The sequence below is a fragment of the Bombus vosnesenskii genome, unplaced genomic scaffold, assembly GCF_011952255.1.
Source record: "Bombus vosnesenskii isolate JDL3184/JDL3185 unplaced genomic scaffold, Bvos_JDL3184-5_v1.1 scf7180000013273, whole genome shotgun sequence".
Classification (NCBI taxonomy): Eukaryota; Metazoa; Arthropoda; class Insecta; order Hymenoptera; family Apidae; genus Bombus; species Bombus vosnesenskii.
Window position 1 is genome coordinate 109,699 of NW_022882931.1, and position 11,235 is coordinate 120,933.

Consider the following 11,235-nt stretch of genomic DNA (forward strand, 5'->3'; position numbering starts at 1 on the left):
CTTAATTATGTTTCTGAAGATTAAGAAAAATTTCCAGTTATCCCCAACTAGTATTTCACGTGCCTATATTCGCATAGTTGTGTAGCAATATTTATTTTAAAATAATATTGGAATAACTATATAGTAGCGACATCTTACAATCATATGGAACTATACATGTATTGTTAATTTCAAGACACATACTATTTCTCAAGGGTTGAGGTCCTCACGATCGCAAAATGGCACGCGGATAGTAGGAATTATTAAGAAATATAATAAAAAATATTCACGGCGAACGATCGTACTGAATAACGATGGCGTCGGCTTACATTAAAGATGAACGAGGTGATAAATTTCGTTTCATTCAATCATTTGATTTATTTTAGCTGTTGCACTATTTATAACCTGCAACATGTAAACAACCATTATTTCATAAAATTTAAGTCAAGCTCTGATACTCATTTTTTTTTTAAATCATTAATAAATATTAAAAATATTTACAGTAAGATATGTGCGATGTTTTGAATGAAATTCAATGATGTTAATGTAACAAAGATATTTAAAAGATATATTCATGTTAATTCATAAAATTCATTTTTTATTACAAATTTTTTATAGGTGGAACATTCATCCCGGCCAGCCAACGTCCTGATGGTACATGGCGTAAGCCACGTCGTGTGAAAGATGGCTATATACCACAAGAAGAAGTTCCACTGTATGTAATAATTTATAAAACAATACTAAACCATTCTATACAGATAATATTGTTATTATCACCATTTTTTTCCAGATATGAAAGCAAAGGCAAACAGATAAAGAACAAACCTATGTATCCAATAGGTGCAAGTCCAGAATTCATAGCAGAGCATAAAGCTAAACAGGAAGCATTACTAGTAGCAAAATCTAAAACTATTCCTGGTGCTCCAGTTAAAACAGAAGTCAAAAAGAAGAAGAAAAAAAATAAAAATAAAACAACTGAACTTATAACAGAAGAACTGGCTAAAACTATACTCTCAGAACCAGATCAGAAAAAAGAATCATTATCACAGAACGGTAAACCACAAACTAACATAAAGATAGTATCCAATAACCAGACTTCAGCATCTAAACCAAATGTTTCAACTCAATCTCAAACTTCTATATCAGATCCACAGAAGAGGTTGAAAAACCTCAGAAAAAAGGTCAGAGAAATTGAAACATTGGAAGAAAAGATAAAAAATGGATTGTTAAAAAATCCAGAAAAAGAAATACTTGACAAATTGGCAAGAAAAGCTGAAATTTCGAAAGAAATAAAACGATTAGAAGCAAGTCAATAAAAAGAGGGAGTTGAAAAAAATATATTTACATAAAAAAATATATTTACAATATATTACATAAAATATCACTTCTTAGTTGTACCTAAGCAGATGTGTGTTTTTCAAATTTTTAAAAATTTTAATATGATCTTATGTAATGTCACAGTTTCATCCCCTTTATACAGTAAGCTAATAGCAATATAAAGATGTACATTTATATACAGAAGATAAAAATTAAATATTAATGAGAATTTAGTATGCTATAATATCACTATGTGAAAGACCAATCAGATTTAATAAAAATTGTTTTTGCATATTACATGTTGTTATTTATATCATCAGAAATAAATATTATGTCTATAATAATAAAATTCATTTACATTTCTTAAATTCCTAACTAATTTGATGAAACTTGAAATACTAGGGATTTTATATGCTGGACACACTGACTAGCTTTATTTTCTCAGTAGCTGCTGAAATTCCTACAGTGCAATATTCTGTATTTGCTGTTTACTGTATACATTCGCGTCTTTTGTACTTAATTTGTTACGTGAAAAATGGATAAACTCCTATAAGCGTTTTACTACCTTTTGTCTTTGATATATTCCCATAGATGAAAACTTGTAATTTTTATTCAGTACAATATCATATCCAATTAAAATGATATTTAGTGAAATTGAAATGATAAAACGATTGAGACGCAGATTAAAGCGAACGGTTGACGGTTGACTATCGATGGGTAAATAACTAACAAAATCGAATTAATTAAAATTCGATGCCTCTCGGCAATAAACCTGAATGTGTCAAGTGTGGGACTCGAGAGACCCCACTTTGGCATTCAACCGAAGCCGGTAATCTTTGCAACGATTGTCTTGAAGAAGAAAGAAATTCAGAAGCGAGTTCAAACGTAAGAAACGAAGATGAGGATAAAGGAGGTCTGTTAAAACCTACCAGGAGAAGTACAAGGATTACAAGATACTGCAATTCTAAATCAGTTCCACATAAAATTATACCCAAAGGGAAAGGAAGAAGAAATTTGTTTAAAAAAACTGTATGTTTCTTGATCCTCTAATTACTGCAAGTATTCCAAAACGAAACATTATATATTATTTTATTCCCTTATTTTTAGCCAGTTAAGGCACCAACAGCTACAGCAACTCCTGTTACAAGCAGTTATGTATTTTATAAAGGCACTTATTTTCAAGTAGGTGATATAGTTTCTATGCAGGATATTGACGGAGGAATTTATTATGCTCAAATTCGTGGTTTACTCACAGATCAATATTGTGAAAAAAGTGCTGCTGTCACTTGGCTCTTGCCTACCACTGCAAGGTAAATTATTAAAACTTATGATAATTCATTTATTGTTCATAAGGTACCAAAGTAGTAAAATTATATATTTCATGTTTAGTCCACCACCTGATGAAGGATTTAGTCCTGAGACATATATTATAGGACCAGAAGAAGATCTCCCACGCAAATTGGAATGTATGGAATTTGTAATGCATGCTCCATCAGATTATTATAAATTAAAAAATACACCATATCCCCCACCACCTACAGAACACGGTACTGGATATATCTGGACTACACTCAGAAATGAAATTGCTACATGTAAAAGATGAACTTTTTAATTCAGTTGTTTAGTTGTTTTTATGTTAATATTTTGGTTTCTTATGTACATTATGAATCTGGTAGAGAAAAATAAAACAAAATAATTGAAGTATATTTATAACTATTTAAATTTTTAAAAATAAAATTTATCGTGAATATATATTATTGCAATATTTATTACAACTTTGCTTGATACAATATAACATTATCATTTAATACTATCTTTGAAAATAATAGAATGGAAGTGTTCAATAATGAGTTAACATTAAATATACTACTTTAGATATAATAATGAAAATGCAATTTCATAATATTACACTAGGTATGATAATACAATCTCTATAAAATATAGTATCAGTATTTTTAGATTTATAAATTTTTACCTTCTTTCATGTATTGAATTTAATACTTTCAACACTCCAGAGATCCTTATGTTTAGCTACAGATACAATTTTTCAAATTTCATGGTACAAATCCTCTTCTTTGAGAATCTTCATTGTTTAACTCTGATACTGTTGAGGTGAAATGTATGAAGAATTTGTGGACAGTATTGGTGCATTCTCATTCACTTGAAGAGAGGGGAAAAAAACCCTTGTAGTATCACTTGCATTTGGGATTGTGGTTGAAATCAGTCAGCTTGGAGCCAACGAAGTAACGGCTGGTCAGAATTTGAGATCTTTTATAGCTTGTGGTAAATCAGGCAACTTCATATCCTTTATCTGTTGTGGTATGTTCATATTCTTGACAGCAGAAACAGCACGCGCCGGCGCTGCTGTGATTCCTGCCTGCACATACCATATGGATGGAAAAAATGGAAAATGGAGAAAATAAAGGATTTTTGAACATAAATTAATTAATAGAAGTAAATACAAATAAGTAGCTACGCAATACACATTTTATTCTTAGAGCATAGCGACGTATACATTTGCATTAAGGCACTATTTCCGAGCAAACATTTACAAACGACTTAGCACCATCATGCGTGTTATGAGTATTTATTTTGTAAAGCTACGGAAGATTTATGTTTTGAAATTCTTGGTGAAAAAAAAAAAGATCACAGATAGATTACACAAAGGAATGAATGTGTACAAAATGATCTGATTTTTACTGCCGATTTACTTAGGGAGGGGGCCCCAGAAGGACAAACGGACGAGGTGAGCAAGATCGTCCTGATTTGTAAGTTCCCTAAAATTCATGTTAGCTCAATCAGTTCTACCACCATATGAAACTGCACTACAAAACATTCCGACGCATGCAGAGCTAACGAATAAACTGCAATAGGCTGTTAACTTCTTCAAGCCCAGAAGACTTTTATAAGAAATTGAATGCCTTTTTCTTTATCACTTTATCTTACTACTTAAAAATTTTAAGAGAATAAAATTTTATTGGGCCCAAAAAGTTAAGGGATGTTTGCATAAATTAGTTATTACAACTGTGACTTAGTAATTTAAACTTTATCACAGTGTACTGCTATATTATATATAAAATTTGTTATCTTTAATATTTATGAAATATATAAGTAAAGCTTAAACATACAACACATATATTGATGTTTCTTAAATGCCAATTATAAAAATATTACTTACCTCCTGTTTTTCCAATTTATTTTGATCTTCAATTCTTGTAAGTATTTCAGTCATATTGGTTTCTAAAACCATTCCACCCATCACTAATTCATTGAGAATATAATGAACTTTGTCTACATGAAAGATAAGGTCGAGTTCACATACATTTTCAAAACATTTATCCAATGTTTCAACAAAAACTTGTATCAAATCTAAGATTCCCAATTCTGATTCTGAACTATCAACACAGAATACAAAATATAATGTAGCATAATGCCGATAAATTAACTTATAATCGGATCCACCAATTAAACTTCCACCTTCTAGAAAATTACAAACATTATCATCTCTCTTCGAAACTAATTGAAATGTTTCTTTTATTATCTGTTGTTGCATATCCTCATTCTGAAAAAAAAAGACACAGTCTATTGAATTCTGCAGTAGAATATAATAACAAATTATAACTGTTGTTATACTTACAAAGTATTGATAAAATTTAGAAAGTCTAGGCTTCCCATGATTATTAAATACTAAAATAGCTTTAATCATGATTCACGATCAATTAAAAAAATAAGGTCTAATTTTATTATTGAAAAAAACACAGATGTTTCTTTCATTCGTATAGAGGTTAGTTTCGAACGTCAAAAATGTACTTTAAAAAAAATAATTTTTTTCCAACATTGCATTATTAAGGAAATTCATACTAATAAACATTTAATTTAAGAAAATAAATATTTAAGAAAATTTAAGCAACTAAATATTTCATTTTGCAGCTGTCACTGTATTTATGCATTATTTATAATCATTAATTTAAAAAATAACTTAGAAATTATAGTAATTTTATGCAATGAAATAACGTCACAATAAAGAGAAATTTTTCTACGTAAATATTTCTCATTCCATGTGAACACTATACTATTACCACAGACAAAGTATAGATTAGATATACTATTCAATAACGAATCTTTTGACTCAACTCTCTGGATTCCCTTACCATTCTAGTATCATTCCCAACATTATCGATTCAACATATTTCAAATGTACTGTAATATTATTTGAATTGATAATACTATTTCTAAAGTCTTTTCTTTATTTGACTTTACTGATTCCTAAAATAAAAAAGAATGTGTTCTCCAAGTACATTCGAAACAACCCAAGGACTGCATAAAAAGATAATCGCGATCACAGCAAACCAGCTCGTATTATTTGTTATATAATTCATAATTATACCATATATATAATGATGCAATTAGTAATTGTATATCAAATAATGATTGTCCAGATCTCACCGCGTGGAGGTTGCTGTGACTGGAAACCCTCCCTATCCACGACCCATCCACCCTCCTTTTACGCAAAAAAATTTAATATCAAATTAAAAACATTAATTTATAAGCAAATGCTTCTTTTAATGTGCGTTTGCAAAAGTGTTTTTCTATCTCGTAACTTTAATTTACTAAATTCACATATAAAATAAGAAATTTTCAAAATAAATCGCGAAGAGAGCCTCAACACTTAAAATTAATTAATTTTCAATAATTTTAACCATCAGAAATACAGTCAAAAATAAATGTATAATAAACCAATTATTTACAATAATGAAACCAATTATAGTGAAATAGAGTAATAATAGAACCCAAATTCTGCTTCAAAGACCGATAATATGAGCTATCGATGATTGTAACTTGTTAAGTACACAGTCAACGATGAAAATAAAAGAAAGTTTCTTAATTTTACTGAGATTATAATTAATAAATGATTAAACACGAACATACTATTTAAATGAAGCGGATAGAAGTGTAGAAATGTTGATGAAGTCGAAATGAAAGTACTAATAACAACAGGGTAACGCTCGACGAGACAAATTTTCGCTCCACGACATTCAAGAGTACAATGACACCTCAGAGCACGATTCTCCGCGAAACTACGCATTCGAATATTTCGCACCAATAGCAAAGCTCCATTTGACGTGACAATATATTACGCCAATAGGAACAACGTTCAATTTCATTTGAGAATATTCTGCACCAATAGGCACGCTTGATTTGACTTTGACAATAAATTTCGCCAATAGGAGCGTTCGTATATACAAGCGCGCGCAAATTTAGCGTATTCAAACAGTCAAATGGATGAAATTAAGGAATAGAGAACGTATTTAAGACAATGTTCAGTAACAAGTACGAATAAGATTATGTTCTTAATGAAAAGCTTTTGTTTCATCATAATTTTATGTTTATCATCAAGCATAAAGGGTAAAAATGGAGACTGAGAAAAATCTATCATAAAACAAAGAATATTATAATTTGTTTTTAACAACATAACGTTGATTATTCAAATTGTTTAAGATAATTAAAGATTGTTGTTTATTAGACTTGAATGTTAATAATTGTTAATATGTTAAATGTTAATAGAGGTTGATATTTTGATAATTTGATTTTGATATTTTGATACATACGTATAAGTATGCAAATTTCATGTGGGGATGAAACAAAATAAGATCTTTTTGCACGTAACGACGATTCTAGCAAATTCGATAATTAGACTGATTATAATTCCTACATCCACCGCTTTAAATCATAGGGAGCATGTCAAAACCTCTGATTCTTTACGCAATCGGTATTTCAGAATATATAACATAACAATATAGCCCATAAGATGCCAAGTCTCCATACCACAGCCTTAGTAAATGTCTGTACTCCGTTTGGTCTGTGTCTATATCTCGACTGTGCTGTTATAGTTGTTACCAGAGAGGAAATTTCCTCTCTACTGGTACAGTGCAATAATACAGTGCAAAACAGAGAAATCAAAGTAATTAACACTAGGTGGAACTGCATTCGCGCGATATCTGACAAATGACGAAATGACAAGCTATTTGGATTCAAGGTGCAGTCTAAGAATCACGAAGATTTGAGTAGAAGCTTTTTCTTTTTTTTTTATTTTTGTCATATACTCTAACGTGAAATTTCTGCGATATGTTTTGATAAATCGTAAGTACGATCTTACGACAGAGGTAAATGGCGAGTTGTCAAATGCAGCGTAACGCAATCACCGCATTTCAAAGGTAAGGTTGTTTATAATGTATCCAACTGAAAAATTGAATTTTTGGTTTTATGTCAATATTTAGCAATATTTATTACAGTTTATAAAGATAGATCAATTTTGTATCGTACAAAGTAATAAGTAATATACATTTATTATATCAATATTTTACACTAAATTTATATTCGCTATTGATGCATCTATGATTGAATTAAATTGCTACATTATTTCTTAACTGATACAATTTAGGACATTAAGAAATGTAACTATTAATAATTTCATTGAAATAATTTTAAAAAAACCTGACTTATGACGATCTATGTTGTAAAAGTGTTTTCAATGTTTGAGACCATAACATTTGATTTATTACTCCATTCAATTTCAAAATTGACATTTATTTTGTTTCATAATATTATTATAAATGTTACCTATTTATTTTTCAAATAATCATTATCATTGAAAAATGCATATATTGATAAAGTAGCTCTTATGCTTTTGTTAAATAAAAAATGATATACAGAGGATCATCTTGATTGTTGACAATCAAATAAGATAGAATTAAATGAGTAAAAAATTAATAAGGTAAGACTATATAAAGAAAAATCCAACATTACTTATTGGCCATCACAATATTAATATTATATATTTGTATTAATATTATTTGTTCTTAGATGGGCAAATCGCGACTATTGCCATTGAAATTGCCATCAACCACCAATATAGTTAATAATGGAATAGTTAAAGGAAAGATATCATTTGTCCGAAGATTAGCAGTAGGATTTATGATCTTAGCTACACTTGGTTTAATATATGTACCAGCATACCATTCAGCTCAAGGCCCATTTTTAGGCTTAGGTGAGACTCCATCTTCTCCAAAACACATTGGTGTTTCACATTTGGTAGCCTCAGTAGGTATGCATTCACTAACATTGCTAGAGCTTTTGTTGTGTTATAAACTAACAAGACTTGATATGTAAATCTACTTTCACTCTTCTCTTTATAATTATTTGTCAGTTACAAATTTAAATTCTATGGACTATAATAATGTAAGCTTAAAAAATACTGTAAGAATTACATAAATAAGTATAGTTTATATAGAACATATTTACATATTACCTACTATCATATTAAATACCCAATGAGTCAAGGATTTTTTTTTAGAAGGGAAGGAATTCTTTTTATAATGATAAGTAGTAGGTAATTTATTCAGTTGTATATTCATGGGAATTCATGTTAGAATTAGCGAAAAGAAAAAATAAATTTGAATAGTAGAAAAAGTATCTGCAGTATACTTCAATCTTCCTTTTTCCATCCACTTAATGTAGAATGCTTGAGTGATGCTATAATAAAATAATTATTTAATTTTATTAAGCATGCATATGAAGTCAAAGCTTAAGGAAAAGAATTTCATGAATACAACTTTCCTTATAGAATTAAGATAAAATATTTCTGTAAATATAAATAATTTACAGCGCAATTGCCAGGATGGGCATATAATACTTCAAGAGATCTTTGTGTATATATTCATCCAGAAAATACAACTTCAGTTTTAAGTCCTAATGATATATGTTCTTCGTCACCATATCTTTTCATAGTTATTTGTTCAGCTGTTACAAATATCCAAGCTCGAACAGCTATAAGAAGCACTTGGGCTAATAAGAATAATTTAGATAATATATATAACTCGACTGTAAAGATAGCATTTCTTTTGGGACAAAGTGATAATGATACACTTAATGTATGTATTTATGTGTAAAATTTCTTAAATGAAAACTGTTACAACAAAACCAATAACAAATTACATTACAGAGTATAATAGCTGAAGAAAGCCATCAATACAATGATATCATTCAAGAAAAATTTTATGATACTTATAATAATTTAACATTGAAATCTGTAATGATGTTGAAATGGATCACATCAAATTGTGGCCAAGCAAAATATCTCATGAAAACAGATGATGATATGTTTGTAAATATTCCTAGTTTAATGAAAACTTTACAATCAAAGTCACTAACTGATACATTGTTAGGTTCTCTCATCTGTAATGCTAAACCTATTTTAGATCCAAATAATAAATGGTAAGTAACATACATATCATAATATAAATATAAGATAAGAATATATAGAAAGAGAATCCATACAAATGTGTTTAATTAGGTATACACCAAAATATATGTATTCAGGGAAAATATATCCTAATTACTTATCTGGTACGGGGTATGTAATGAGTTTAGATGTGGCATTTAAATTGTATCATGCAGCATTAAAAACACCATTACTTCACTTGGAAGATGTTTACATTACTGGTCTCTGTGCAAAACATGCAAAAGTACGACCTGTAAATCATCCTGGATTTAGTTATGTTCCACGTAAACTGGATCCTTGTACATTAAAAAATGCTATTACAACACACAAAGTAAATGTGTCCAGTATGTATGTTATATGGAACAAATTGAATGATACAAGTCTCTCTTGTAGTAATCATTCTCATATTAATAAGAAATCAGTTACATTAAGCAGAAGTGGTAGAAACATTGGATATTATACAGTAAAGAGAAGACCTATTAACAAATGTGTTTAAATTAACTAAAATTTTTAAGTATTAAACCTGTTATTTATTATTGATTTAATATTTATTAAAACAAAATTCTCGATAAGTATTATGATAATTATAAAACAGAGTCGTACTAAAATTATATTGACGAAGAGAACTTTTTTTAAAGCTACAATAAGAGAGATTTGTAATTGATGTTTGAATAAAAGTTTTACAGACTATTTTTCCATATGAATAGCAATAGTTTTTAAGAAAAATATTGTCAATTAGACTTGCTCTTATGAGTTAACTTCATTTTTTATGTAAAAAGATCTAAATAATTCGGAATCTCCAATGATGATATCTTATTCAATTTAATATAATTTTAACAAAAACTAGAAAAGCAAAACTAGAAAAAAACTATATAAAACATGTTACAAGTGTATTAAATTACACTCTTTGTCTAAATTGAAAGAATTTCACTATGATATTTTCTCACAATTCTAAGAGAATTGTTATGAGAACATATGTATATATACATGCATATATTTTGCTATTTGTACCTATTGCCAGTAAGTCTTAGTAGTTATTTCTTTAATAAAAATTTATTTAGTTTAAAATTTGTTCAATATTATAAAACATTGGTATATTTTCTTATACTCAAATATTCTAATTATTTTAGTAATCATTTGCGTAATTTTAAAATTCGCCGCTTGTTATTTATTACCTATACATAACACTATATACAACTTAGTAATTTTAGTTGGGACTATTAAAAGTAGAAAATTCATCCATCCAATTTTGACTGTATGTATTTTGTGCAAAATACCATTGTTAGTGTCGTATTATGATATTTACATATCAACGACACATATATTTAACTAGTATGAATTTGATGTAGCCTATTGTATGCTGAGGATATATAAAATTTTGTAAAAGTTCGTTATAACGTATTAATTAATACTAGTGATATTCATAATAATAATTACATTTCTTGTACTCCAACTAATCGAAACGATTACCATTTTATACGATATTTTAATGATTATGGATATAAAAAAGAAATACATTCCTTGCTAATTCTAATGCAAAATGCATTATTAGTACACCAATGTTTAAATCAATTATTAGCTCAATTAAGTAATACGAATTCATACTCATTAAGCTTGTTGAGTGAGATTCGTTCACTAGTGAAAGCAAAACTAAGATT

General features: G+C 28.6%; 5 protein-coding genes across 8 annotated transcripts in view; 3 read left to right on the forward strand and 2 right to left on the reverse strand.

Annotated features, from left to right (window-relative positions):
• The window catches only part of LOC117231675 (Hermansky-Pudlak syndrome 3 protein), a 30,163-nt gene that overhangs the window by 7,579 nt on the left and 11,349 nt on the right, over window positions 1-11,235 (reverse strand). Inside the window, exon 4 of the mRNA XM_033490329.1 lies at window positions 10,052-10,056. The gene's annotated coding sequence lies outside the window, so the exon portion shown is untranslated. The remainder of the gene's footprint in view (window positions 1-10,051; window positions 10,057-11,235) is intronic.
• On the forward strand, window positions 165-1,593 carry LOC117231685 (partner of Y14 and mago). The gene is made up of 3 exons (XM_033490348.1): window positions 165-324; window positions 598-694; window positions 770-1,593. The coding sequence occupies exons 1-3, from the start codon at window positions 294-296 to the stop codon at window positions 1,293-1,295; spliced, it is 654 nt and encodes a 217-aa protein (XP_033346239.1). The 5' UTR covers window positions 165-293; the 3' UTR covers window positions 1,296-1,593.
• Window positions 1,758-3,002, forward strand: LOC117231684 (GATA zinc finger domain-containing protein 1). Its single transcript, XM_033490347.1, has 3 exons — window positions 1,758-2,325; window positions 2,404-2,606; window positions 2,686-3,002. Exons 1-3 carry the CDS (start codon window positions 2,050-2,052, stop codon window positions 2,897-2,899), a joined length of 693 nt encoding a protein of 230 aa, XP_033346238.1. The 5' UTR covers window positions 1,758-2,049; the 3' UTR covers window positions 2,900-3,002.
• LOC117231687 (AP-3 complex subunit sigma-2) lies at window positions 3,356-5,418 on the reverse strand. Of its 2 annotated transcripts, none has more exons than XM_033490349.1 (3): window positions 4,934-5,389; window positions 4,475-4,858; window positions 3,356-3,673 (listed from the first exon to the last, which is right to left on the reverse strand). In XM_033490349.1, exons 1-3 carry the CDS (start codon window positions 5,000-5,002, stop codon window positions 3,551-3,553), a joined length of 576 nt encoding a protein of 191 aa, XP_033346240.1. In that variant the 5' UTR covers window positions 5,003-5,389; the 3' UTR covers window positions 3,356-3,550. The 2 variants fall into 2 exon arrangements, with proteins under 2 accessions (XP_033346240.1, XP_033346241.1); XM_033490350.1 differs by lacking the exon at window positions 3,356-3,673 and adding an exon at window positions 3,766-4,073 and having other exon boundaries at window positions 4,934-5,418.
• Window positions 7,151-10,967, forward strand: LOC117231680 (beta-1,3-galactosyltransferase 1-like). 3 transcript variants are annotated; one of them, XM_033490341.1, is made up of 5 exons: window positions 7,151-7,511; window positions 8,161-8,401; window positions 8,962-9,227; window positions 9,299-9,570; window positions 9,650-10,073. In XM_033490341.1, exons 2-5 carry the CDS (start codon window positions 8,161-8,163, stop codon window positions 10,071-10,073), a joined length of 1,203 nt encoding a protein of 400 aa, XP_033346232.1. In that variant the 5' UTR covers window positions 7,151-7,511. The 3 variants fall into 3 exon arrangements, with proteins under 3 accessions (XP_033346232.1, XP_033346234.1, XP_033346233.1); XM_033490343.1 differs by having other exon boundaries at window positions 7,152-7,511; window positions 8,161-8,344; window positions 9,650-10,967; XM_033490342.1 differs by lacking the exon at window positions 7,151-7,511 and having other exon boundaries at window positions 9,650-10,967.

What these genes read in the sequence shown, in the direction of transcription:
- LOC117231684 (XM_033490347.1), top strand. Translation starts at nt 2,050, where the DNA reads ATGCCTCTCGGCAATAAACCTGAATGTGTCAAGTGTGGGACTCGAGAG. An exon ending in GAAATTTGTTTAAAAAAACT is followed by an intron (nt 2,326 to 2,403) that starts GTATGTTTCTTG and finishes CCTTATTTTTAG; the next exon opens with CCAGTTAAGGCACCAACAGC. An exon ending in CTCTTGCCTACCACTGCAAG is followed by an intron (nt 2,607 to 2,685) that starts GTAAATTATTAA and finishes TTTCATGTTTAG; the next exon opens with TCCACCACCTGATGAAGGAT.
- LOC117231687 (XM_033490349.1), bottom strand. Translation starts at nt 5,002, where the DNA reads ATGATTAAAGCTATTTTAGTATTTAATAATCATGGGAAGCCTAGACTT. An exon ending in CTAAATTTTATCAATACTTT is followed by an intron (nt 4,859 to 4,933) that starts GTAAGTATAACA and finishes TTTTTTTTTCAG; the next exon opens with AATGAGGATATGCAACAACA. An exon ending in ATAAATTGGAAAAACAGGAG is followed by an intron (nt 3,674 to 4,474) that starts GTAAGTAATATT and finishes TGGTATGTGCAG; the next exon opens with GCAGGAATCACAGCAGCGCC.
- LOC117231680 (XM_033490341.1), top strand. Translation starts at nt 8,161, where the DNA reads ATGGGCAAATCGCGACTATTGCCATTGAAATTGCCATCAACCACCAAT. An exon ending in ACATTTGGTAGCCTCAGTAG is followed by an intron (nt 8,402 to 8,961) that starts GTATGCATTCAC and finishes AATAATTTACAG; the next exon opens with CGCAATTGCCAGGATGGGCA. An exon ending in TTAGATCCAAATAATAAATG is followed by an intron (nt 9,571 to 9,649) that starts GTAAGTAACATA and finishes GTGTTTAATTAG; the next exon opens with GTATACACCAAAATATATGT.
- LOC117231685 (XM_033490348.1), top strand. Translation starts at nt 294, where the DNA reads ATGGCGTCGGCTTACATTAAAGATGAACGAG. An exon ending in TTACATTAAAGATGAACGAG is followed by an intron (nt 325 to 597) that starts GTGATAAATTTC and finishes AATTTTTTATAG; the next exon opens with GTGGAACATTCATCCCGGCC. An exon ending in CCACAAGAAGAAGTTCCACT is followed by an intron (nt 695 to 769) that starts GTATGTAATAAT and finishes ATTTTTTTCCAG; the next exon opens with ATATGAAAGCAAAGGCAAAC.